The sequence below is a fragment of the Vanacampus margaritifer genome, chromosome 16 (genome assembly GCF_051991255.1).
Source record: "Vanacampus margaritifer isolate UIUO_Vmar chromosome 16, RoL_Vmar_1.0, whole genome shotgun sequence".
Taxonomy (NCBI): domain Eukaryota; kingdom Metazoa; phylum Chordata; class Actinopteri; order Syngnathiformes; family Syngnathidae; genus Vanacampus; species Vanacampus margaritifer.
In genome coordinates, this window is record NC_135447.1 from 982,082 (window position 1) to 1,007,184 (window position 25,103).

Below are 25,103 nucleotides of genomic sequence, written 5' to 3' on the forward strand. Positions count from 1 at the left end.
ATGCAGCACTATGACAGCAGCGTGGCCTTCCTGGGAACGTGGGGTCGCTTCCAGCTGTTGGTTTTTTTCCTGCTCTGTTCCACAGCCTTGCCCAATGGGATGGGCGCCTTCTCGTTTGTGTTCCTCACCGACACGCCCCAGCACCGATGCCGGATCCCCGAGGCCAATCTTAGTCGGGAGTGGCGGCAGGCTGCGGTCCCTCTGGAGGTACACTGCTACTCTGGTTATCTCCCCAAAAAAGAAACTATAAGATGTTTAGGGTGTTGTAGAAATGGTCCTCTCAGTGCTTACAGTGAATATAAAATCTCTACACACCCCGTCCTTTGCAAAGACCAGGTTTTTGTCATATATAAAATTAAGACGGATTGTATGAAATCAGTCGTGGTGATCTCACAATGTTCTTCCCTGATGCTGTTTCAGACACAAAAAGGAAGTAGGCCTATTCATTTTCCACGCCGAGCCGTATTGCATTTCATTTCATTGCGTTTATCTCTCAGCATTTACAAATAAAAAAAAAAAACGTCACGAGGTTTTCACATACCTCCCAAGGTGGCGGACGGGGAACCCCAGATGAGCGGCTGTCGCCGCTACCGTTTGGACGTGCTCCGCAACCTCTCAGCCGATGGGCTGCTGCCAGTCCGCGACGTCAACCTCAGCAGCCTGGAGCAGGAGGACTGCGCCGATGGTTGGGTCTATGACACTGATGTCTACCAGTCCACCGTGGTCTCCCAGGTTTTTTTTTTGCTCAGGATAAAAGCATGACGACAACAATGTTTTTTATTTCTTAATTCAAAGCATTCATCAGACTACGCTCATTTTGGATCAGAGTGTTATTTTCTGTATTTCTATATTGTCAATTTAAAAATGTTTTTTTTTTCCAAGCTACTTTAATAAAGTTTTTGGAAGTGTGGACAGCCAGACGGTTGATGACTTGATGACTTTAATGGCTTGGCGGAAGTGATCTTGTGATTGTCATTTCCAGTATGACTTGGTGTGCAGTCAGCATTGGAAGCAACCATTGACCTCCACCATTTTCTTCCTGGGCGTCCTGGTGGGATCCTTCATCTCTGGAGTGATCTCTGACAGGTACCCGCTGGGGATTAAGAATTTGCATCAACTGCGCAGTTACTGGTTGCGAACTTGCGACTGAATGTTTTGGGATCTTTCTCTAGGTTTGGCCGTAAGCCGGTGCTGTTCGCCACTTTGATTATTCAGGGCGTGTTCACGCTACTGCAGATGGCCGCGCCGTCCTGGGAGGTGTTCTGCTTTTTTCTCTTCTGCAACGGTCTGGGCAGTATCTCCAACTACTTGTCCTGCTATGTGCTGGGTATATTATTTTTCAGCGCAGCTTCTCATTTACAGCCCAACATTTTTAGCCATTGAACTGAAGACATTTCAGAAAAGGCGATTAAATGATAGCGATGTCTGTCACTCAGTCATATGGAAAAGATGCCAGAGGCTAAGGAGTCTAAGCCCAACTCAAACAAGTTGTTTTTCCTGGTGCAGGCACAGAAATCCTCACGGGCAACGCTCGGGTGATTTACTCGTCAATGGGCGTGGTTATAGGGTTTGCCCTGGGCTACATGATGCTGCCGCTCTTTGCCTACTTCCTCCGGAGCTGGAAAACACTCCTGCTGGCCATGGGCCTGCTGTGTTTCATCTACATCCCGCTGTGGTGGTAGGCACAAGGATTTTACAGGCAGTTTTGTAATATTACAAATATCACTATTGAGATTTTTTTTTTTTTAGAAACTTTTTTTCTACTTGATTTTACGGGGTCGTCACATAGTTTTAAAAGGGCTTTTTATACTAAGTAGAGCAAATATAGTTTTACTCTGTTATTATTGTAGGTGACTAACTTCTTCCAAAGTTATTTTCTATTTAGATACAACTAGATACATTCACTCACGTATCACCTTAAGGTATTTCGTGCAAAATTGGCTACAGCAGTGATGTCCAAACTCGTTTGTTTCCCTGCTCCAACGCGCCTGTTTGCAATGAACAAGGTCGTCATCAGGCTTATGCAGAACTTGCTGATGAACTTCTGGTGTGTTGGAGAAGGTAAGCATCCGGACTCTGGCCCTCAGGGACCGAGTTTGGACACCACCGGGTTACAGCCTAGGGACAATATTGACTTGCTGTTTTAGAAATGTTTGCAATGTTTGTGAGACAGGATCCTCCCAGAGTCTCCCATGTGGCTGCTGTCTCAGGGCCGAGTGACGGAAGCCGAGGCCATCGTGAGAAAAGCTGCCCAGATGAACCGAGTGGTCGCACCAGAGAAGATCTTTGGTGATTCCAAGTTACAAGCAAGTTTGACTTTTGTGTCAATGTGCTCGCGAGCCACTCACGTTGGTGGGATAGTTGCTAGCTTAGCAGGCTAAGGACTAGCAACCACCAGGACACATCATGGACAAGAGCGGATAAGTCCCACAATTAGAACAAAAAAAAAAAAACACATACCTGATAGAGGCAGGCAAGCTCGTTGATAGCGGATAGCAGCTAAGAGCTAGCTGCCGCCAAGATACACAAAGAAGGACAGCGGATAAGAATCGCAATGACCCAAAAACAAAAAACAAAAAAACACCTGAACCAGAGATGATAATGGTAGGCAGGAGTGTTGCTAATGAGGCCACTTCCATAAGGTGAAAAAAAGGGCATATTTTTTTTTTTAAAAATTAACAAGTGTCCCCTCTCTATAACGCGGTTCACTTTTCATGGCCTCGCTGTTTCGCAGATTTTATTTTTAGTGCAATTTATTTTTACAGTAATGTGTCAATTTTATCACATTTATGAAGGTTTGAACATTGAGAATGTTTAAACGAGAGAAATGTGAGAAAATGTAAATGCTTCGATGAGATACAGTAAGTGTATAAACTGTGTGGTGAGGAGTTTTAGAGCCTTAAAACATTTACAATAAATGTAAAACAAAGCTATAACTCCTATAATCTCCTCACGTGGAGATTTGTTTACATTTATTGAACCAATGATATACGAGATTTTTAACTGAAGCCATTCTTGGCCAATACAGACCAGTTGTGACAAAGGGAGGTGGGGCTGATGTTGGGTCACATAAAATCAACTAGGACTGTCCGGCCTAAATCCAGACGTCTAGCCACCGAAGTTGCTAATGTCTAACTAGTAGGAGCTACCAAGCTAATCCAAGTCGGATAGCGTATAAAAACTACAATAATTTTTTTTTAAAAACAATGTTAACAGCAATAGAGAGAGTTAGGCTAAAGGCAAGTTGCTACCAGGGCAAAGAAGGAATCGAGTGTAAGAACCACAATGATAAAAAAAAGTCATAAAAAGATGCTAGCGGTAGACGGTAGCGGCTAAAATTGTTTCTAATTAAAGCCTTCATTTTGTTGTAGGCAAACGAGGAGAGGCCAGTAGAGCGCTACACTGTTTTGGACCTGGTGATGAAAAGAAGGATCGCCATGACGACCATCCTCCTGTGCTGGGTGTGGTGAGTTGACACCCATCACGGAAGTACCACCACCACCACAGCCAAGCATTGAAGACAACTTGTCACGACAGGTTCACGCTGTCCATTTGCTACTACAGCCTGTCCCTCAACACGTCGCAGCTCGACGTTGATCCGTACATCAGCTGCTTTCTGTTCGCCGCAGTGGAAGTGCCGGCGTACATGAGCTGCAGCCTGGCCATCCGATACTTGCCACGACGCCTCGCCATGGTGGTCATCTTCCTCACCATGGGCCTGACGTTCTTCTCTATTCAGCTGGTGCCTCAGAGTGAGTGGCACACTGTGAATAAGTTGGGCTATGGTCCGTATGACCTGCCACTGTAGTTCAAAACCAGTGCTGCTCCTTAAGTCATCTTGCGTGTGTCGCCGTTCCAAACCAAGTACAGTTCTTGCTTGGACCGCTCTCGTTGCCCTTTAAACCTCAGGTATCGTGGCTCTGGCATTGGCCTTGGAGATGTTGGGTAAGTTTGGCGCCTCAGCCGGCTTATCGTTGCTGTATGCCTTCACGATCGAGCTGTACCCGACGGGCCTGCGGAACACGGCATCCGGGATCTGCGTCATGGTGGCGCGAGTGGGAAGCTGCATCGCGCCCTTTTTCATGGAGCTGAGTGAGCAATTTCTTTTGAAAGATCTCGGGTTGGGGGTGATGGTCTGAACGTATCACCACTTTCGTGTTGGTACCACACAGACATCTACTTCAAGTATCTGCCATATATCACCTTGGGCATTCTGGCCATGCTGTCGATCCTGGCCACGCTCTTCCTGCCGGAAAGTTTTAAACAACCGCTCCCCGAGACCCTTGAACAGATGCAAAAGAGGCCAAGGTGGGATATTGGTATATTGATCTTGATAGAAATTGGCATAAACACATTAACAACATAAACATTTTGTATTTCATTTATAAAAAAGGAATAGTTTTGATTTGACCCTTGTCCTTGTTTTTCCAATTTCCTCGTTTCTCTAACAAATATTCTTGTTGATTTCCCCTGCCTGCAGCGTGACCTGTCTTAATATCTGTGGACGACAAACCTCCAAATCCATGACGGTCTTCAAAACCCGGCTGTGATAACTGTGTTGTGGATTTTACCGAATTGTATAACTGCATTGTGTAATATGCCGATTATAACTTGGATGTACTGTAGATAGTGCTCAACTCTTTTGCACAGGATGACAACTTGCATATTTCGTTTCTGTATTTATAGAATAATAATCATGTAATCAGATTTTTCTGTCTACTTCAAGCCATAAAAAACAAAAAGAAAATCACAAATCCACTCAACGTTGGGTGCCACAATGTCAGTGTATCTTGAAATTTTGCTGCCATCTACTAGCCAATGAAAAACTTCACATACACACAAAATTATTATTTTTTAATTATTGAAGAAAATAAAAATGTTTTTACAATTAATCTGTATGTCAATTCATTCAATGATCTCAATTAATTTGAATTAATTTCGAAATGTAATCATGTCCTGCATCAACATTATTATTGTTATTATTAGTAGTATTATTGAATTAGGTGTTCAATACCGTTTCGAGTCATGTCAAACACTGTATAGTACAGTATTTGACCTTTTCTTCTATTCCGACACACAACACGGAAGCAGTAGCTTGAAGCTGACGTTTTATTTTTTAAGAACAAACCGGAAGTAGTTTTACTCATCACAGCAATTGATGCTATCTGTTCTCAGTGTGCTCCCTGGGGCAGCAAGCAAGCAACAGCACTGTTTTCATCAACGGGGCTCGGGCTCATTATTTACCGGACTCGCAATGGCTGCCTGACTACTGGGACTATCATTCTTCTCGTCGCCGAAACACTTGGACCAACTTTTTCCCGATAATCTTTCGGACTTTTTCTCGTAGTTTTTATGTCCAGAAAGAAGGATGCAACCCCCACCGAGAAAGGTGAGTTTTTTTTTTTTTTTACCCCCACAGTTTGTGTGTAGCCTCGTAAGCTAACGTTACTCGACGAAGTGGTGCATAATTAATGGTTGCCAGACCACGACGGCAAATCGCCACTTTTTCTTTTACGTATTATTCAACTAATTGTATGGTTTTGCGTATAATACATATTACACCACCCCCCCTCCCCAAAAAGCGAAGAAAACTTAAAAGATCATGTACTACAATTTTAATGAAAACAGCTCCACTTATAATGTGCCCCCGTTACCATTCCAATTAAATAACATTCTCAATTGCACTCGGCGTCACTTTTCCATCCCCGTTTTATCCGTACATTACTCCGTTTTTCACGACTAACGCCACAGAGTTGTTACATCGGGGCACAAGTGATTCATTAAAGCGGTTCCTAAGTTCAAGTAAATATCACTTTACTCGCCCCCGCACTAAACTAGCGGACGGCTACGAGATTGAAGCGATAGCGGTTTTGAGTGTTCTTAAAGCACACGCAGATTGTATTTTTGTCCACGCCGAATTTGAGAGCGGACTCAACTTGATCACATACGTGTCGCATTAAGCCCCGTTCTTGTATCTGGAGATATACGAGCAAATGTAGTTGGACTTTTTTTTTTTAACGCTTGTTTGGTTCATGTTTTGACATCTATGGTGACGAAATAAAAACCGTACAGTCGCATGAGTGTTGAAAACTTACAACAACCCATTCAATTTTAAAGTGGGTGTTCAGATAACGACCGAATGTACGTAAAACGGAACCTCGCCGTAAACTGTCACGAACGCAACAGTAAATACATAATCAGGGGCTCACATAACAATTTAGGTTTGGTTCTCAACCATGGGCACCAGAGGTTGGTTGATCCACTGAATTTATGGATAGTTCCAAGCGACAATTCAGAAATGGAATGAATCAAATAATTACATAATCCCACTAAAATCCAAGGTGTCCCCCCCAATAAATGCCGCTATTTCGTAGTGTAATAACACGGCTAAGTCTTACTCAAGTTATATTGAATTTTGACACGATGTGGAAAGAGTTGAATGTTAAACTAAAGTTTAAATTTGATTTTAAATGTTTTACTTTCTTTTTTCAGGAATACAATACACTATACAGAGTTCCCTCGCTATAACACGGTTCACTTTTCTCGGCCTCGCTGCTTCGCGAATATTTTTTTGCAATTTTGCATGCTTTTTTTTTTTTACAGTAATGTGCCTATTTTATACAATTTATGAAGTTTTGAATATCAAGAATGTTTAAACAAGAGAAAAATGTGAGAAAATGCAAATGCCTCGATGAGACGAGCATAAAGTTTGGTGAAGGGTTTTAGAGTCTTAAAACATTTCTAATAAATGTGATACACAAAGCTAACTATATTCGCGGATTTCATTTATTTGCGGGTATTTTTGGAACCTAACCCCAGCGGAAAACAAGGGAACACTGTACATTTAGTGGCAATGAAAATGGGCGGGTTTCCATTTATCCACTTTCTCTACTGCTTTTTTTGTTGTTGTTGTTATAGAACAGGGGTGCTCAAGTTTGGTCCTCGAGAGCCCCTATCCAGCTTGTTTTCCATGTTTTCCTCCTGCAGCACAGCTGAATCTTATGATCAGCTAATCAGCAAGCTGTGTTGAAGCCTGATAAACGATCCTGATCGTGAATCAGGTGTGCTAGTGGAGAGAAACACGGAAAACAGGCTGGATAGTGGCTCTCGAGGACCGAACTTGAGCACCCCTGTTATAGAATATACTCTAACGCGGACTAAAAGAATTGTGCAGCGTGCATTTTCAAGGACATTCACTAAAAATCTACCAACTGAAAAGCAGATTTGGACAAAAACAAAATCAAAGAGTAAAGCAAATTGGAAAATGTGACAGGTGGTATTGTTTATTGATTAGAAAACAACTCAACAAAAGTTATACAATATCACACGAGATGGATTTATTTTTGTACTCTCCAACCTTTTTGAAACTGATTAGTTACAGTTACTGGTTTGGCCATTGTTTCCCAAAGTATTGGCAAAAGCTGATTTTATTTTTGATTAAACATAAAAGATTATCAATCTGCGTTTATGAAGGACTATAGAAATGAGTGGATAATTATTGTTGGGAGGCTCAAATGTTTTTATGTTGTTGTCAATCTTACTATTTTTAACAAATGTTATTTTTCAGGGTTTTTCTTTCGATTATAGAAGTCTTAAAGGTTGGCTTATGAATGTTTGAACCTTTTTTGTGCTGTTTTCTTTAGCCCTAAGTTTATTTGTGGAAGACAAATTGAAGGGCTTCCTCTTACATTTTTTTAATTGGTGGAAGCCAAGTTGGCTGTTTGTGTAAAGCCATAGACATAAACTGGACTCAGGACATCAATAAAATTCTGTGGCAAACACCGGTGTCATCTTCTGCAGGTCCGGGTCACCCAGGAGCTGAAGCACATTCACGGCGAGCAGCTGAGCAGACTGCATATCAAACACCAGGCCGAGTGTGACCTCCTGGAGGACCTGAGGTGAGCTGTCGCGAGCAAATGTGCGATTTTGCATCGTTAGCCGAGGACCTCCTTTGTTAGCCTTTCTACAAGTTCGCATAAAAAACGGCAAACAGATCGTATTGTTCTGAAAATGCCTTTCCAAACGTGATAAGTCAAAGGTTGCGGTGGTGTTTTTCGCGCCGCTGATGACATGACAGCCCGACAGCTCGCTACTTCCTGTCTGTGGCTGCCGGCGCAGCGCTGAACCCTCCCAGCAGCTGGGCGTCAGGACATGGGACAGCCGCCAGATGTTCCCGTCGCCGCAACGGCATAGTGAGCGGGGAGGAAGCTCCCAGGAAGTCACGGAAGATCATTTGGAGGCGCGGCGCTCGAGTCCGGACATGTTTACTGGCTTTGTGATGGTTTTTGCTGTGCTCTGCTTTTTCCCCCTGCGGCGCTGACCTCTCCCCTTCAAGCATACCTCTAAATTACAACAGGGTGTCCCCGCAGCTTTGTTCCTCGGCTTGTAAATCAGCTCTGACACGATGGAACACAATCTTTTTCTCATTTGACGCTTTGAGTTAGCAAATGAAGCACTTGGAAATACTACAGTTGGAGGAAGAGCCACCACGGCCTGGGATCAAGTATAAATATTAGGGACTGATAAGGATTTTTTTGGGGGACCGATTTTGAATCTGGTATTTGGCAGAATAAAATTCAGGTAGCTGATTCATTGTCCAGTTATTAAAAAAATAAATAAATACAATGAACAAAGTAACTTTTTTGGGCCCCATAACGCTTAGAACAATAAATTGATGAATTACAGGCAGAATATTTTACTGTTTCATAATATTTTGTCCTTTGTCCCTAAACAGAGAGAAAAATTGGCAACAATCTGCCATTTTTTACCAGATTTTTTGGGGGGGAGGACAAATGTTTGATTGTCATTGGACAATATAACAACACTCGCCTGATTCTTTACACAATATTCTCATTTATTGCAGATATTTGAGGCTCATTTACAATTTAAATCCAATAAAATGTGTACAAGGTAGACGCAAAACTTTAAGCTGTTTTATGGGTAACTGCGATTAAAACCTATCCTACTTGGTAGAGTCTACCGGTAATGAGGGACGAGTTAACAATGGTACATATACACCAGGACAAAACAAGTTGTTTTGTTGACTTTTTAAATCCCACTTGTCTTTTGCAGGACTTTTAGCCAAAAGAGGGCATCTGTCGAGCGGGACTACGCCCAGGTAAGCAAAACGGCTCTTTTATGTCGTAGACCTTTATTGCCCCGTCTTATCTATTTATGATATTTAGACGTCACGCTAGTGAGGCGGTTAGTGGAAATGAATTGCTCTCGTACGTGTCAAGGAAGAAGCAAGATCCCATCAGATGTCCTCCGCCGTTGTTTATAGCCGCAGCTTCCAGAAGAACGTCAATCGGACGTCTGAAAATAAATCCTTTTGGCGGTGTTGTGGCGTTGCAGCCCCGTGAGGAATGTCCCGCGGCGCTGTGAAGAGAGGGGGCACGTCTGCGGCCCGCCTAGCAACCCCGATATGTCTGCTTGCCCATTTGTCCGAGACGCTTCTTCCGCCTTGCGCTGTGTTTGCTGGGCCGTCCGCGCCATTACGCAAAAACTGCCCGATTTTCACCGACATGTTTATAGACGTGAGGATTTCTGAAATACTTTGTACTTTGTTGTGTAGTAACCGCAACAACTTAGGTTGCCGTTGAATGGAGCGAGGTTCCAGATCAGCAGCTTTTGGATGGACGTACGCATACGTTATGTAGTCGATATATTTGAATCAAATTCAAGGTGGAGTCACCTAATTTTGCTGGATCTTAAAAGTTTAGCTCTGAGCCTCAGCTGCTAATTTGGTCTTGTGTCGGCTTTTTTTCCTTAGGTAGGTAGGTTTAAAAGATAAGCGTTGAGATATCTGAGATTGCGCAAACTGGAATAAGTCAATTTTGTATATGTAAAAAAGATTTAGCTCTGAGCTTCATCTTCCTTCCTGTTTCACCGTTGTTCTTGATTTGTTATTCAGGTTTAAATGCTAGTGGATGTGTTGGAATATTCAAAAAATGAGCACTCTAGTTAACACGTGGCTCGGTTTTGCTCGGTTATGCTGTTGTGTTTAATATCCTGATAAAAGTTTGGATAAGTGTGAATATGCAAACTGAAGTAACCCAATTTTGCTATGAAGTTAAGCTCTGAGCCTCAGCTGCCTTTCTTACGCTGTTGTGCTTCATATCATGTCAAAAGTTGAACAGTAGGTATTGTTGATTGCCTAAATTCTCGAAACGTGGAAGCCGCGTTGCCTTTTTAAAATCTGTCCGTCCGTCCGCCTCGTCTGTTGGCCGTGACTCATTCCGTCTTGCGAAGGATGCAGCCTCCGCACTGGGACGCGGCGAATGTCTCTGGAGAGAAGAACAATGTGCAGAAACGAAGCGTAGCGAGCTCTTTGTTGGCAGGCCCTGCAAACGGGATGTGAAATGACCCAACTTGTTTATGAAAGCATCTCAAAATGGAAATCATCATGATATTTTCATCCGTTGCCTAAGAGTGACGGTGTTTTTTTTTTTTTGTAGCATGAAAGATGTACTTGTGCTATAATCAACTCTTATTTGAGGCTGCTATCCTACACCTGTGAGCTTCTTTAGCCAACGGGGGGGGGGGGGGGGGGGGGGGGGGATTGCTATTCACATCACAGCCAGCGCTGAAAATGAACCCCTCTGTTTGGGTTTCTTCCTCCTCCCATTCACGAGCGTCCGCTAGCCCAGTTCGGTCGCGCGTCCTCCCCACAATGGGCCGGTTTGTCGCGGCTCTCCGGCCTTGGCACCGGGACCACCAGGGACCATCGGGTTCAGAGGCATTTCTGCCACCTCGGGACCACATAACCAAAGTCAGTTAGAAATCAGGAGTGATGCGGATTAATGTGATGCTCATAATATTGACACGCCACTCGGACCTCATTGGTGCGTCTTTGCCTGTCTCTTTGAATGTTTGCTCTGTTTCGCTATTTCTGCTATGGTTAACCTCGCTGTTGGCGCAGGGACAGCATTTTAATATATCTTCAGGGCTCCATTTGGTGTCCATGAACTAAGTCCCCCCACCCTCCAAACAAGTCAATCTCTATCTATTAGGTGAAAGAGTTCACGTCTGTGGTAATTTATCACGTCCTACGGGAGGGTTACTAAAAATATATATATTTTTAAATGCATTGGTTTATAAGGTGAACATGTTGACCACACTTTGTGTCCTCCAGGCCCTGCAGAAGTTGGCCAATCAGTACCTAAAAAGAGAATGGCCCGACAACTGCCTATCCGAAGAAGCCGATCACAGGTAAGGGGGGGTGGGGGGGGGGCGCGAAAAAACACCACCAGAGCGGATTGTTAGGATGGCGCTTGGATCCAGATGTAGAAACCTTTCGCATTGGACTAAAAGATACAACCACATTTGTATTTGCTAACTATATTTCTCCACTTTTGTTAATTAACAAGAGTGTGACAAACTTGAAAGATGTTTTATTGTGCTTAGAACAGATGTAATGTGAGATTAATTTATGATTAATCGTGAGTTAACTATAGAAATCATGTAATTAATTCCAATTTAAAAAAAATTATAGCCAACTGACAGCCCTGATATATAAACAGTATGCATGATTGAATATTTGTGCGCACGTACATGCAGTACAACATGGGCGTTAAATTAGTGTTCAATTGCATTAAAAACGTCATTAAAAATATTAAATTCAATTTGATGATACCGGCAAAAACCCTGTTTCAATACAAATTCAGATTCATTATTAGGTAATTTTGACCAACACTTATTATTTTAGTGTAACTTTTAGGGATTTATCTTCTTTTGCAACCTCTACAAATTTTGGAAGGTCTATTGAAGTCTCATTTGAACTTGCGCAACTGTTTGGGGATTTACGGTAGGCTCACTTTAGGTTGCTCAACTTTTATAGGATTTACAGTATCTTGTTTTAACCTGCTCAATTCAGACTTTTAGGAATCGCTGCTCAAAAACACTTTTACGTTAAATAAAGATTGCAAACAATCTCTGCAATGTTTTTATGAATCTATCCAGTCTTTGAGACCTCTTTAACTTTTAATTGAGGACCCCTGCCATATTGCTTTCCCATGTGGGTACACAATGCAGATCCAATGTCTACTCTTGCACTTCATGAAACTCTGCACTTTTTCCTCCGTTGCTCCATTCAGGCCACAAACTTCCTCCCCGGGTGTGCAAGAACCGCTCCACTGTTGCTTCAGCTGTGTAAAACAACACCGCGTGTGTGTGTGTGTGTGTGTGTGTGTGTGTGTGTGTTTTTGGCGCAGGAACATGTATTGCGTATGGAGGGCTTATCTGGAGGGGACCGTCCAGGTCACGCAGTCCAGGATCAGCGCCTGCGACAACTACAAAGTGCAAGTCGCCGAGCCGGCCAAGACGGCCCGGCTGCAGAAGGAGCAGCAGCTGCGCAAGGTAACGTCGAGGGGTCAGAAAGTCGCAATCTCTGGCTCGGGTTTCTATCACTCGTGTTAGACAAGTACGACCGTTTGGACGGCCGTACCGCGCCATTGAGGTCAGCTGTTTGTCCCTCCTCGAGGAGTGCGCCTGTGTAGTATTGTTAAAACGTCACTGGAACCGAATTACTTAACCCTTTATTAGGCTGGGTTTACACCACATGGTTCAAGAGACAGAATTAAATGTTTAATTTAAATTAAATGTGGGACAATCCAATTGGTCTATCTATTTTGAAAGGCTTTTATTTTCCGCAAATGTAAAAAAAAAAAAAAAAAAATCCTGCCATCTTGCGTGTTCGCCAGTGTATCGAGCGGCTGACGAGCATTCAGGCTGAGCTGCAGGAGTCCGTCAAAGACCTGACCAAGAGCAGGAAGAAGTACCAGGAGGCGGAGACCATGGCACAGGCCGTGCGGGAAAAGGCAGAGCTGGAAGCCAGGTAAGAGCCAACTCTTGTGCTAACCAAAACAGCAGCAAGTAAGCAGTCTGTCAGATGTGTGGACTCCCCTGCGTCGTGTCAAATATAGTAACGTCAAAATCTCAACAAATGTGCCTTTAATGACGATCAGGAGTCCAGTAGACCATTAGTTCACATATTTTATGTTTGAAAAAGTTGCCATTTACTAAAAGTACTTTATTAGTTCTGCCTGTTTGACCTCATTGCACTTTTGAAGCATTTTTTCATAACTGTCCATTTAATTTTGTTTAAAACTCTGCTTTCACTTGACATAATTTGTAATATTAAACTAACATTGTTTGATATTATTCCAAAAATGCCTCTCTCATCTGCAGTTGAGTAAACAAACACCCTCCAGGATGCTATTTACATTTGTTAGCTAATGTTCCTGTCAAAAGATTGACCGGAAGGACATTAGGGCCTGAAACAATAGCTACTCATATGATTGAAAACAAACCCCTGAAAAAGCTTATTTACTGAAATGTAATGTTAGCGGTTAGCGTGCTAGCGAGGCAGCCTTGGGACCAAACGCGCTCCGACTCCAGCGTTATTACACCACACATGGAAAACGAACTAATAAACTGTAATGACTCTCTGGCCGCTCCAGTTGACTATGGCCCATAAATTGCAGCGTTTGATAGCCTGTACCTGTTAAAGATTTACTCTCTTCAAAATTGCTAAATTTGAAGACCTTATGTCTTTCTGTCTGCTTTGTCCAGGTCCAAGCTGAGCCTCTTTCAGTCCAGATCTAGTCTGCAGAGGGCAACTGTCAAGGTACGTGGAAGCTACTTGCAAAGGATACAAGAGACGCGCTCTGCACATCCTGAGCAAATTCCTGCATTCCAGCTCAAAGCCAAGCGGAGCGAGTGCAACTCCAAAGCCACCCACAGCCGCAACGACTACCTGCTCACGTTAGCCGCCGCCAACGCTCACCAGCAACGCTACTACGACAACGACCTCAGCGACTCCCTCAAGGTGCACTGCTGCGCCGTAAAGTGGGGGGTTGTTTCATTTTGTGCTTATTTGTTAATTATGGTAAGGCAGAATTTCAATCAAAAATAAAAAATCGCATTTTTCTCCTATCGTATGTCTTTAAAGCAGTTCTGACTGACGTTTTGTCTTATTACAATTAGAAATCAGATTTGATCAAAACATTAAATGCTAAATTGAGTGCACTTTAGTAGCACTTTATCTTAATGCTTTTACCTTCCCTGGCGTCCACTGGCGACCCCCCCCCCCCCCCCCCCCACACACACACACACACACATGCACACATAGAGTATGCATCTCTAATTGGAGCATGTGGTCACATGACAGAGCAAATTGAGCATGATGTGTGTCAAAGATAATATAAAGGCAAGAGCATTAATTTCCAGAACTGGTTGGTGTTGGTACCCAAGTTACAACTAGTTTGTCCTCACTAATGCTGGCTAATGCTAAGCTAGTTTGTCTCTAAGGTCAGCCAGCGTCAACGTTTGCAAAGTCCCTTTCGTTTTGTCGCGTGAGAGGCCAACAACTTGACATCAAAGCAGCCAATGATTCCCGTCGCTAGGACGATGTCTCACACTCACGGACTACTTTCGGGTTATGTGGTGTGCGTCACTTCTGCGCATGTGCAATCCCCACATAACAGGAGGCAGGAGATCCCATTCAAACGTTCCTGTCTGACAATCTGCATTGACACATTATGACTCGAATGGGAAAATGATCAATCGGCCAATCCGCAACTTGCGCAGATCTGATCTGTAATATCGGTGCGTTTTTATGAGTAATGTGCGGACGTAAAGCATCGGAGCATATCTAGAATTAAACGCATGAAATAAAGCGCGTGTTTTTTTTGGGGCGGGGGGGCAGGTGCTGGATGGGAGGATTTACGAGCAGGTGAAGGATTACTTGGTGTCGCTGTGTCAGACGGAGCTTGAGAGCTACCAGGCCATGCATGACACCTTCAACAAGCTCTTGGACAGCGCCAGCGGGGTAAGAAGCCTCCTGGCTCTTAATTGCTTGTTTATGTCTGCCATCGCATCCGATTTTAATCCATCAAATATGGACTACAGGTGCAGCAGGAGTTCCATCAGCAGATGTTTGTGCAGAAGAATGGCGTTTTCCAGAAAGCAGCTGACTTCTCGTACCAGCCCATCGACACGGATACGGTAAACATTTTTTTAAAAACAAAATATTCATTTGAGATCAACTGCATTTAGAATAATTCAAACCAGGGTCCAAATTGAGTGTAACATTTTGTTAAATGTCATTTCAACAGAAGTTAACGCGTCTAATATTATTAAGATGTTAAAAACGCCAAAACAGGCTTTAATAACAACTGGGGAGGGCTTATAAATGTCAAGTATGAAATGAAACCAACCAGAAATGTGAGACATAACATAAAGTGACATGCACATGGCACACATTTGCAAAGTGAGGTTGCTTTTTTTTAAATGTGTTATTTTTGCCATCTTGAAAGCGAAATGCGTGGCGGCGCGGGGTCGTTAAACAAGCGGCACTCAATGATCTCATGTGAAAGCAGCGGCGCGGACGTTGATCACTTTGCAAACATGCCGTGTTTGCACACGTCGCAGGCGCCCACCTTTTAATGTCAGTGACGTGTTTTGGTGCTCAGACGGACGTGGGCAAAAACAAGTCATTCTTTCGGGCGACGCCAGCCGCTTTCGTCATCTCAGCATAAAAGCAGGAACGATTGTGGTGGGTTTTTTTTCTCTCCTTGTTCCTGCTCCTGCTCCAAGTGGAAGTGGAAGGAGACAGTTCAAATACAACCTGATGCCTATTTTTGGCCAGGTCAAATGAACAATGACCAACTGGCTCTCACGCTAACAATCTTTGACTGACTGAATAGTGATAATACAATAAAACGGAGAGAGAGAGAGAGGAACAAGGTCCACTTTTTTATCTTGGCACTAAAGCAAAAGATATGAAGTTATAATTCACATACAATACATTATTACATAAGTCTCGCTTATGATGCTACCTCCAGTAATTTCTGGACTACAAGGAGCCACCTGACTACAAGCCGCACTAGCTAAATTTGGGGAATACGACACATATAAGCCGCACCCGACTGTAAGCCGCAGGTGTTTTTAATTCTACCGCACCGGGTTCCCGCTACTTAATTTTCCATAACGATGGTACAAATTGTCTCACTCTCGTTCTGTCTCTCCTACTGTATTTGGGCTCACTTGGTTTGTTTTGCTCTGCCTGACGCGCTTGCGCTTCTTTTATAGTGCGCCCCATTGTGATCTGATGGATAAGCCGCACCTTTGTATTAGCCGCAGGGTCGAATGCAAGCGAAAAAAGTAGCGGCTTGTAGCCCAGAAATTACTGTACTAGTGATAGACCGATATGTTTTTTTTCAAGGCCGATACCGATTATTAGTAGTCAAGGAGACCAATAACCGATATTTCAAACCGGTATCCATTTGCAGTGAAAGAGAAAATTCTTTGAAGAATTGATAGCTTTGGTTAAATATTATAACAAAAATTTCCGGGAGCTTCCAGGGTCATCAGCATGTGATAAGCTGTTAGTAAATAGTTCCCTAAAGTTTTCAACTGTACATAGTTTTCCAAAATGTCAACATAATTTATTAATTTTTTTATTTATTTAAAAAAAAAAAGGGTAGAGATTTCCCAGTGCAGGATCACTATTTATAAAATCCATAAATGTAAAATTCCTTGTATCTCACTGAGCAACAAATGCATGTGAATGTAGCTAATTTCGGGTTTTCCTCAGAGATCTTTGCATTGAAAAATTGTCTCAATATGTTCGAAATGTCTTTGCGGAGTTTTTGAACATCTTACAAATTCAGAAAAAACAACAACTAAACTCTCTACGTTGGCAAGCATTCACCTCTAAGTGAGGTACCAGCTTTATCGGCCTTCCGATTTAGTGAAAAGGCCGATGCCGACATTTGACAAAATGCCAAATATCGGCACCGATGATCAGCCCGGCCGATAATCGGTCTGTCCCTACTACCTACTAAGGGCAAAAATTGCCCGGACGACTTCCACTCTGCGGCCTGCGTGCTTTGATGTAATGTATATTCATTTATGTCGGGCACACGCACGCACACGCACGCACGTCCTCCTTAGTGGCGCTCTGCCCTCTGCAAACACTGCACAATTTGTCCGAGCTGCAAACGGCGGCGTTGTTTTCGTTGGACGTCCCAACAAGCGGCCGCCTGTTCCTAAAGAAAACATGAAGGGTGGACACAAAAACCCCGCCCACCCCTTCCCTCCCCTGCCCCGCGCCGCTTTGGCCAGACGGAGGGATCCGGTAAAAAAGAGGAGGGAGGGGGCAGGAGGTGGGCCGGCCCCTGTGAACAGCCCATGTGTGAAAAGGAGCCATTGTGAGCGGGCCTCATCAGAGTACACACACACACACACACACACACACGTGCTGTCATGTGGAAACATCTTAATGCAGGTTTTGTGTTCTAGTTGCTCCTAAACATTTGCAAAGCTGATGATGATGACGATCGTGGTGGTCCCTCCCTGTTTAAATGCCAGCTAACAGCTGCTCGGGCCGTCAATTAGTAGTCCACTATTTCCATCACGCTGACGTCATGTTCTTGGGAAGGAATGTGCAGAGTTTCTGCTCCAAGGCAGCACTCCGCCTCTTTGTCACCGTCCGTCATCTCTTTAGGTTTTTTTTTTTTGCGTCCTTCAGACATTCGTCACCCCCACAAAGCAAACAAGTTTTTAGAATAGAGACATGCTCCTATGTGATAGTACTGAATACTTTTGGAATCAGGGTGTTTCTCCATAACAGTCCAATCAGTTATTAATAATGACTAACAATTAGTCATAACGCCACTTTCAATTGACACATGTGTTCATGATTACGTTATTCCAAAAATGCTTATAAATATGTTTTTGGTATTTTTTTCCCCCAAGGTGACACATCTGATAAAAGAGAGCGGCACGGCAGAGGAGCACAGCTTGGACAAGGAGGCCCGCAAGTGGGCCAGTCGGGTGGCCCGAGAGTACAAGAGCATCATCCACACACAACGGGTGCGACACATATAACCCCACCCCCTTTTTATTTATTTATTTGACTTTTTGCGACAAGAAAGGCGCCTTTAAATATAATGCATTATTATTATTATTATTATTACTAGGGGTGTCAGGTGATTAAAAAAATTTAAACGCATGACTTCTATAGTTCACGATTAATTGCAAATTTGATGTCTGTTCTAAAAAAAAGTTTTCATACTCTTGCTAACGTAAGTGGGAAAAAATTTTAACTAATAGAAATATGGCCGCATCTTTTAGTCATTGATACAGTAATTTCATAATAATTGTGTAATTTTGATTCGTGTTGAGGTCATTTTTCTGCCACTAGATGGCATAATTGCATTTGTAAGACGTTGGTGACCGCTCAGTGCTGTCTTTTCTTATTAAGAGCTATTTAATGTTTAAGGTGAAGTAACTTGGGAAATTCTGCACATTTTTCAAATTGTAAAATACAACTTGACCCCAGTCTCCACAAATATATGCATTATTGTTACATTTATTACTGCTAAATTTTGACGTGGACGTGTCTGCTGTGTTGCGACTGGAATTCCCCCAGTACAGGCTTTCCAAATAAGGGGCGGCCATTAATCGTGCATGAAAAAAAAAAAGAATGGTGGTAAAAGAACTTTAACTCAAAATTAAAGCTCTAATTTTGACACCCCTAATTATTACATACATCATAAACCAGGTCCAGTTAAATATTAGTGTCATTAAAACGCACCTAAAATAGTACATTGAGGTCAGTCTGATAACACACAACAGCTAAATGATGACAATTTGCACGTGGGAGGAGCATGATGGGACTTTATAGTACTGGCGTCACTCTTATAGTCAGAGCCAAGTGATTGCTGACCTCATCTGGGAATTTTTTCCCCCCCCAAGAACACCAGTGTCAAACAGTAACCAGGAAATGAGTCACACTGAGCATGCAAGATGGAGTAATTGCTGTTTTTAGCTATTATTGTCATATTTATGTGTGTTTGCGTGCAGGTCTTGGAGGAATTTGGGTCTCTGGAGAGCTCAGAGCAGAACGCCGGAGAGCTGGAGGCCAAGATGGAAGTGGCCAGGCAGAGTCTGCGAAGGGCAGAGGTAACAGAAGCATGTGTGTGGATCAGTGTGCCTGCCAAAGTAACACCGAAGCGCCACCTGCTGGTTGAAGAGCACAATCACACACACACACAAGAGGAAAAACAGTGACTTCATTATTAGTTTCATTTGCTTTTTGAGGAAAGGAAAGAACTAAATAGAACGATCTAAAATCTCATGAGACTCGCTGACATTTCGCGGGATTTTGGTTTTCGTGCTGCTCTGCTTAGACGGTCAAGGTGAAGGCCGAGGCCCGTCTGGACCTGTTGAGGCAGGCGGGCGTCGGGGTGGAAACGTGGCTGAAGAGCGCCATGAACCAGGTGATGGAGGAGCTGGAGAACGAGCGCTGGAACAACCTCAACGCCCACGATCCTTCGCTCTCCGTAAGGACCACGTCCTCCTCTAACACTTCATTCACACTCTTTGTCGCTCAACGCGTCCGTCCCATTCCGGAAGGGAACCGCCGACTTGGAGCGCGAGGACGAGGAGGAGACGGAGGACAGTGGCGACGTGTTGGACGACAGCAGCTCCAGCCCCTCCAGCACGTTGAAAAACTACCCCCTCACCTGCAAAGTGCTCTACTCCTACAAGGTAGGACTCTTGACTTAACTTAGGGTTACCAACCTACAACATTTTTCACTCGCTACAAGACCACTGGACAAGCACAGAACCGTGTGAGACGGATTTAGTGATCAATTGGCCAGTCTTTTCAATGTCATTCGTCTCGATGAGGTGAAGTCACCAAGCAGAACTGCGGAGGAGAGTTGCACGCTGAGGTTAAGGGTCTTGGATATATCTCCTGAATGTTCTTTTGTTGTCTTCAGGCCTCTCAGCCAGATGAACTGACCATCGAGGAGCAGGAAATCTTGGAGGTCATCGACGACGGCGACATGGAGGACTGGGTGAAGGTTAGTTAGTCCAGCTCAAATCCCCGTGTTGTCATCCCTGGCACTTAGTGGTTCAACGGATCATCATTGCGTTGTCGTCGGTTCGGATCAGGCCCCAGGGTTCTAATCGCCCACCACCTGCAGATTGATTGGGGGGGGGGGGGGTGGACTGCGTACTGCACATTCACATTGGACACAAACATGTCAAGGAAGCTGAAGCACACGCAGTGTAACACGCTAAGCCTAATTTCAAAATAAAGTTGACCAAATACAGTAATACATTGACGGCAATGCAAATGCCTTAGTACACTTTTACTTTGAAGTTGGCCCACGTCGTGGCTTGATGATTTGGATTTACTTCCTTTTTAGACATTTAGGAGTTCTTTATCGTAGTTTTAATTGACATTAAAGTTGCGACCAACATCAGCACAACGCTATCCCGAACTCATGTTCAGTCGCTAATTGAGGACGCTAAGAAACCGCTAATTAATTTACGCCATCGTTGAACGATACGGCAGAAGTCTCTGAGGTAGGTGGCTAGCGGCTAACTGTTAGCATTACCAACGAGTGTCTGGCAGATGTAGTAGTCTGACATCTTTAATGCTTTTTCAATATTCTGGGTCAAGGCTACTTTGTAATTCACTCTCCATGTTCCCAAGGAAGGGAATGTGCCTTAAATTGCACGTTGAGGTCTTATCATAATTATAAAAATGAAATAGAATTCCTCATTTATTTAAAAAAAAATAAAAGGTCAACTCAAAATGTCAAACATAGCCGTTTAGATTTTAGGAACACAACTTTAAGCCATTAATAATTTGTTATTTTACACACAGACCTTGTATTAAATAAGAATGTTTCTGCCTCATATTGCACTTAAAGTTGTGTTCCTAAATCCCAAAGGTCTATATTAGAAATTTTGAGAGAGAGAAAATAATGGGAAAAATGTTTCACTAAATAAATGAAGACAAAGTATTATTTATCTCTTTTTTTTTTTTTTTTTATCCGAAAACCGATCCGATCCGTGGCTCAAATTTGTGATCCGATCCGAATCGTGAATTTCGTGACCAGTTGCACCACTCCTGACTGTATTTTCTCCCCAGGCCAGAAACCGTAGCGGCCAGGTAGGCTACGTCCCGGAGAAATACCTGCAGCTGCCGTCCTCCAACAGCCTGCTGAGCATGCTGCAGTCCCTGGCCGCGCTGGACGCTCGCTCACACTCCTCCAGCAACTCCACCGAACCCGAATCCGAGCTTCCCACCGGCTCTGTCAACGGAGACGCCAGTGGTAAGTGTGATGAATGACAAAGCCTATAAAATAACTTTGCAAATCACAACTAGCGCTGCGAGCATCTATGAGGGCCCTCGCAGCCTGGAATCAGATTTTTTTTGAAAGTGGCTCAACACGTCTTTAACATAAAGATTTTTGTGTTTTTCTGCCAGGCCTGATTTGACGCGTGTTCAAAATTTGACAGGTTTTCACGCATGTTTAGCTCATCAAAATCAGCATTATTTTTCATTGCTAACAGTTCATCGCCACGGCAACACCATTCTTTTCATCTTGAGCATTTTTCCATGAAACACCCACAGTTTCACCTTCCCTCCCAAAACACATAAAAAAAGTTATATTTTAAATATTGCACATGGTCCCCAAAACGTATTTATACATTTTTAATGTTTTTATTTTATTTTATACTAACTCGAGCATACAGAAGGCTTTGATGCAGCCTCTGACACGAAGAGGTCGCTTAAAGCAATGGTAGTTATTAGAAAAAAATGGCCAACAGGTGGCAGCAGAGTATAAGAGAGCAACCAGGGCCATGTTGCAACAAGTTATTTTCAACAGATTTGTAAATAATGATGAAATTTTGCTATATTCTGATGGTAATTGCTGCAAAACGGGAACAGATACAAATATACTTTTTCCCTGATGAAAGAAGAGACCCTAATCTTTCCTTTGGGTAGGTTCCATGTTTTCACACACATTATTCTGTGGGCCTTGCAAAATCAGTCAAAATCCAGTAAAACAGCCGGGAGCGAAGGGGGTTGCTTCAGTGAAAATGGCTGGGAGTCAATGAGTTAACATAAGGATTTTTTTTTTCTGCCAGTCCTGACTGATGCGTGTTCATAATTTGACAGGTTTTCATGCATGCTTTGACCATCAAAATCAGCATCATTTTTCATGGCATTTTCATTTTTCGGAGACATTCTTTTCGTCTTGGACATTTTTCCATGAAAACACTCCCATTTTCAATACACTCTGAGTTCTTTCAAATGTGACCCCTAATACTGCTAGCCTTAATGTCGGGCCAAATTTGAAGGAAATTTCAAAATGGTGGACTTCCTGATAGATTTAACATATGGCTCCAAGAGTCTTTTGTTGTAGGTTTTGGGCTGTTCCATATTTTCATCATAATATTTTTTTTTATTCGGCAGTGTCATTTGCCAAGGCCCTGTACGACTACGCTGGCCAGACGGACGACGAGCTCTCCTTCCCCGAGGGCGCCATCATCCGCATCCTGAGCCGAGAGACCCACGAGGATGACGGCTTCTGGGAGGGCGAGTTCAACGGCGTCGTCGGCGTGTTCCCCGCCGTCCTGGTAGAGGACCTGGCCGGCGGGCCGGGCGAAAACGGCGACGGGCAGAGAGACGGCAGCAGCAATCAGGTAGAAAGATTTTCCGCCTGCTGTGATTCATACCACAGCCCCTCAGGGCAGCAAACCAGTCGGGCCTGAATTGATTGCACCTTCTGGTAGTTGCTGCCAAGCAATAGCACCTCCTGAAAAGCAACTGTTTTGCCATTAAAACATGTTTGTATTATTTATGAATGATCAATATTATTATATACAGGCATATTAATTTGTACATGTTTACGCCACTAATCCGCAAAGGTTACCATCAATATTTGCAGGATGTTGATGTAATTGGGCATAGATGACACAAGATGGTGGCAAAGCACCTCAAACGGGGAGGATCACTTTGAACCTTGCATAACACGCATTTAAGGATGAAAAAAAAGCCATTACAATTTATTCAATCCAACAACTCCAGTCTACCATCAGATGGCGCCAAAGTAAGATTTTAATTGCTTTGGCCACAGCACAAAAAGCGCAAACATTTTGAGCAAATAAAAAAAATTTAATGCCAAACTGCAAATCGGCAGTTGCATTTTAAAGTTGATCCTGAAATGTCGCCAACTTTTTGGGTCATTTAAGTATCCCCCCCCCCCCCATGTTTCAGTGTTCCCCCTGCACGCCGTCCCACTGCGAGCGCTCCCCTCACAGCCCCTTCCACTCGGGGCCGCTCCACAGCAGCCCCCTGCAGACGCCCACCACGTCGTCGTCGCCCCAGTCCAGCCCGTGCAGCGCCACCACCTCGCCCATCGGACGGCCGCCCGCCTACCACAACGGGCACCATCGGCCGCCGCCCACCACGCCGCACAAGAGCCCCTTTCACAGTACGTCTTATCCCATCGTCAAAAGTCATCAAACTGAACTCTGCTGAATGTGCATTTTTATCTTTTTAGGTCCGGCGCAAGGCTCCCCGCAACCTCCCAAATACCCAGAGAGTGGATCTGGCACCATCCGACCTGTGAGTAATATACCCCGAGGCCCCTTCGGCATCCGATTTAGTACGAGTCGATGCACTCGCATCTTTAAACTCAAAACCGGGTTTCCAATTTCTCTTCTCACAGCGTCTTGCAATTGGATAATTAAGACTAACGGGACTTTTTTGCCCCCCCCCCCAGGTCCGAGCTGCCCCGCCACCCCCCAAGCAGCATCCCCGAGGGCAGGTGAAGCGGCGAGAGGAGGTGGAGATCACGCTGGTGTGAAGCGGAGATAGGGCGCCCCCTAGAGGATGCCTCACACAGCCAGCGCTTTTGCCGGAAGAACAAACAAAACGTGCCTTTCTCAACTTCAAACTCATCACATCTCCGTTTGGATTTGAATACTTTTTCTTTTCATGTGAGAAAATGGCCGACGAGCTCTCTGAGTCTCTAGTGTAATGTCACATCGGTTTAAGGAGTGGGGTGCGAGGCTGGTCCTGCCCACCCCCCAACTCAAACACTAAAAGAAGGAGAAAAAAAGTGGCAATTATGTGAGTAGGAAGAATTTTTTTCTTTAAAGAATAGAATGCTTCCTAGAAATTTAAAGTTTCTAAACTCCCTTTAGCCTTCACTTCTGACCTTTCTTGTGAAAATGAATCCCCTCACGCCACCATTCCCAAGCGTCCTTGACCTTTTGGTGCCGTTCATATCGAACAGTGAAAGCAATTCTCGCTGTTTTGATATCGTCTAATTCTATCCGCAGGGTGTTGCATCAGTGTTGAAAGTGGTTAAATCCCGCTTCACCAGGTTCTGTGGCAAAGGCGGAAAAGTGCCGCTTCCTGTTTAGTCCTCTGATGGGGCAATTTTGCAGGGTTTCTGTGTGAAAGTTGCCTTGGTTGATGAATGGAGGGAGTGATTCAGCTGTAAAATGTTTAAGTGTGTGTCACACAATGAAGCACTTTTTCATGTCTTCGTCGTCGTCAGTATTTTGATTGTCAGCATTTCTCTGATTTTGTTTACCAGCTGTATTGGTATGAATACTTTGTCGTATTGCGTTATTTAGCCTTAAATAGCCGCCCTAGTGTCTTATAGAGAAGCTATTGTCATTTGAAATAGTTTAACGGAGAGCTTGGAGATGGATATCCTTACAAAATATTTGCAAAGTTTGTATTCTATTTCTTTAGTTTTTTAGACATTAGGATTAAAAAAAAAATAGTTCCACTCGGTCCGCGTGGTGAGTAAAAAAAATAAAGAAAAAAGATATCCGTCAGCCACGTTGCTGTTTTCTCGTTGATCTCCTTGAGATCTGAATGACATCAAACTTATTTTTGAAGTTTGCATTTACCCTCTTGTATTGAAATAAGGAAAACAAAAGAGAAAAGTGTATTTTCCCTGTTTAGAGAAGTTAACGCGCTACATTTTCCATGTTTGGTTCCACCGTGTTAGCGCTGCAGTGACTGCCAATCGTCATATTTACACACAAGTGTGGATGTTTAACAGTATTTATTGTGTACAAATAAATGTGAAATAAAGAATAGCTTCAAAGGCGGATGAATGGGTTACTTCTTTTGTTTGTTTGTCTGTCTGCATGATTCACATTCCTCCTTTGGTTCATGTTTTAATGGATTGTAATTTCTTAATACTTATAATTTCCGGTTTTATAATTATTTTTTTTTAATCTATTGCTTTGACTTGATAACTCAATGA

The 25,103-nt window shown here is 43.5% G+C and overlaps 2 protein-coding genes across 2 annotated transcripts; both read left to right on the forward strand.

Moving 5' to 3' along the window:
* LOC144036293 (solute carrier family 22 member 4-like) lies at window positions 1-4,721 on the forward strand. Its single transcript, XM_077546817.1, has 11 exons — window positions 1-207; window positions 550-732; window positions 983-1,086; window positions 1,173-1,327; window positions 1,507-1,678; window positions 2,174-2,306; window positions 3,372-3,466; window positions 3,538-3,752; window positions 3,910-4,092; window positions 4,173-4,308; window positions 4,481-4,721. Exons 1-11 carry the CDS (start codon window positions 1-3, stop codon window positions 4,548-4,550), a joined length of 1,653 nt encoding a protein of 550 aa, XP_077402943.1. The 3' UTR covers window positions 4,551-4,721.
* A 438-nt stretch (window positions 4,722-5,159) lies between these two features.
* LOC144036446 (F-BAR and double SH3 domains protein 2-like) lies at window positions 5,160-24,945 on the forward strand. Its single transcript, XM_077547109.1, has 20 exons — window positions 5,160-5,389; window positions 7,801-7,898; window positions 9,073-9,118; window positions 11,135-11,211; window positions 12,213-12,357; window positions 12,702-12,835; window positions 13,573-13,627; window positions 13,700-13,828; window positions 14,708-14,830; window positions 14,911-15,006; window positions 17,761-17,877; window positions 18,871-18,969; window positions 19,197-19,349; window positions 19,423-19,557; window positions 19,791-19,874; window positions 20,954-21,137; window positions 22,286-22,515; window positions 23,090-23,306; window positions 23,376-23,440; window positions 23,598-24,945. The coding sequence occupies exons 1-20, from the start codon at window positions 5,369-5,371 to the stop codon at window positions 23,679-23,681; spliced, it is 2,292 nt and encodes a 763-aa protein (XP_077403235.1). The 5' UTR covers window positions 5,160-5,368; the 3' UTR covers window positions 23,682-24,945.
* Window positions 24,946-25,103: the final 158 nt, after the last annotated feature.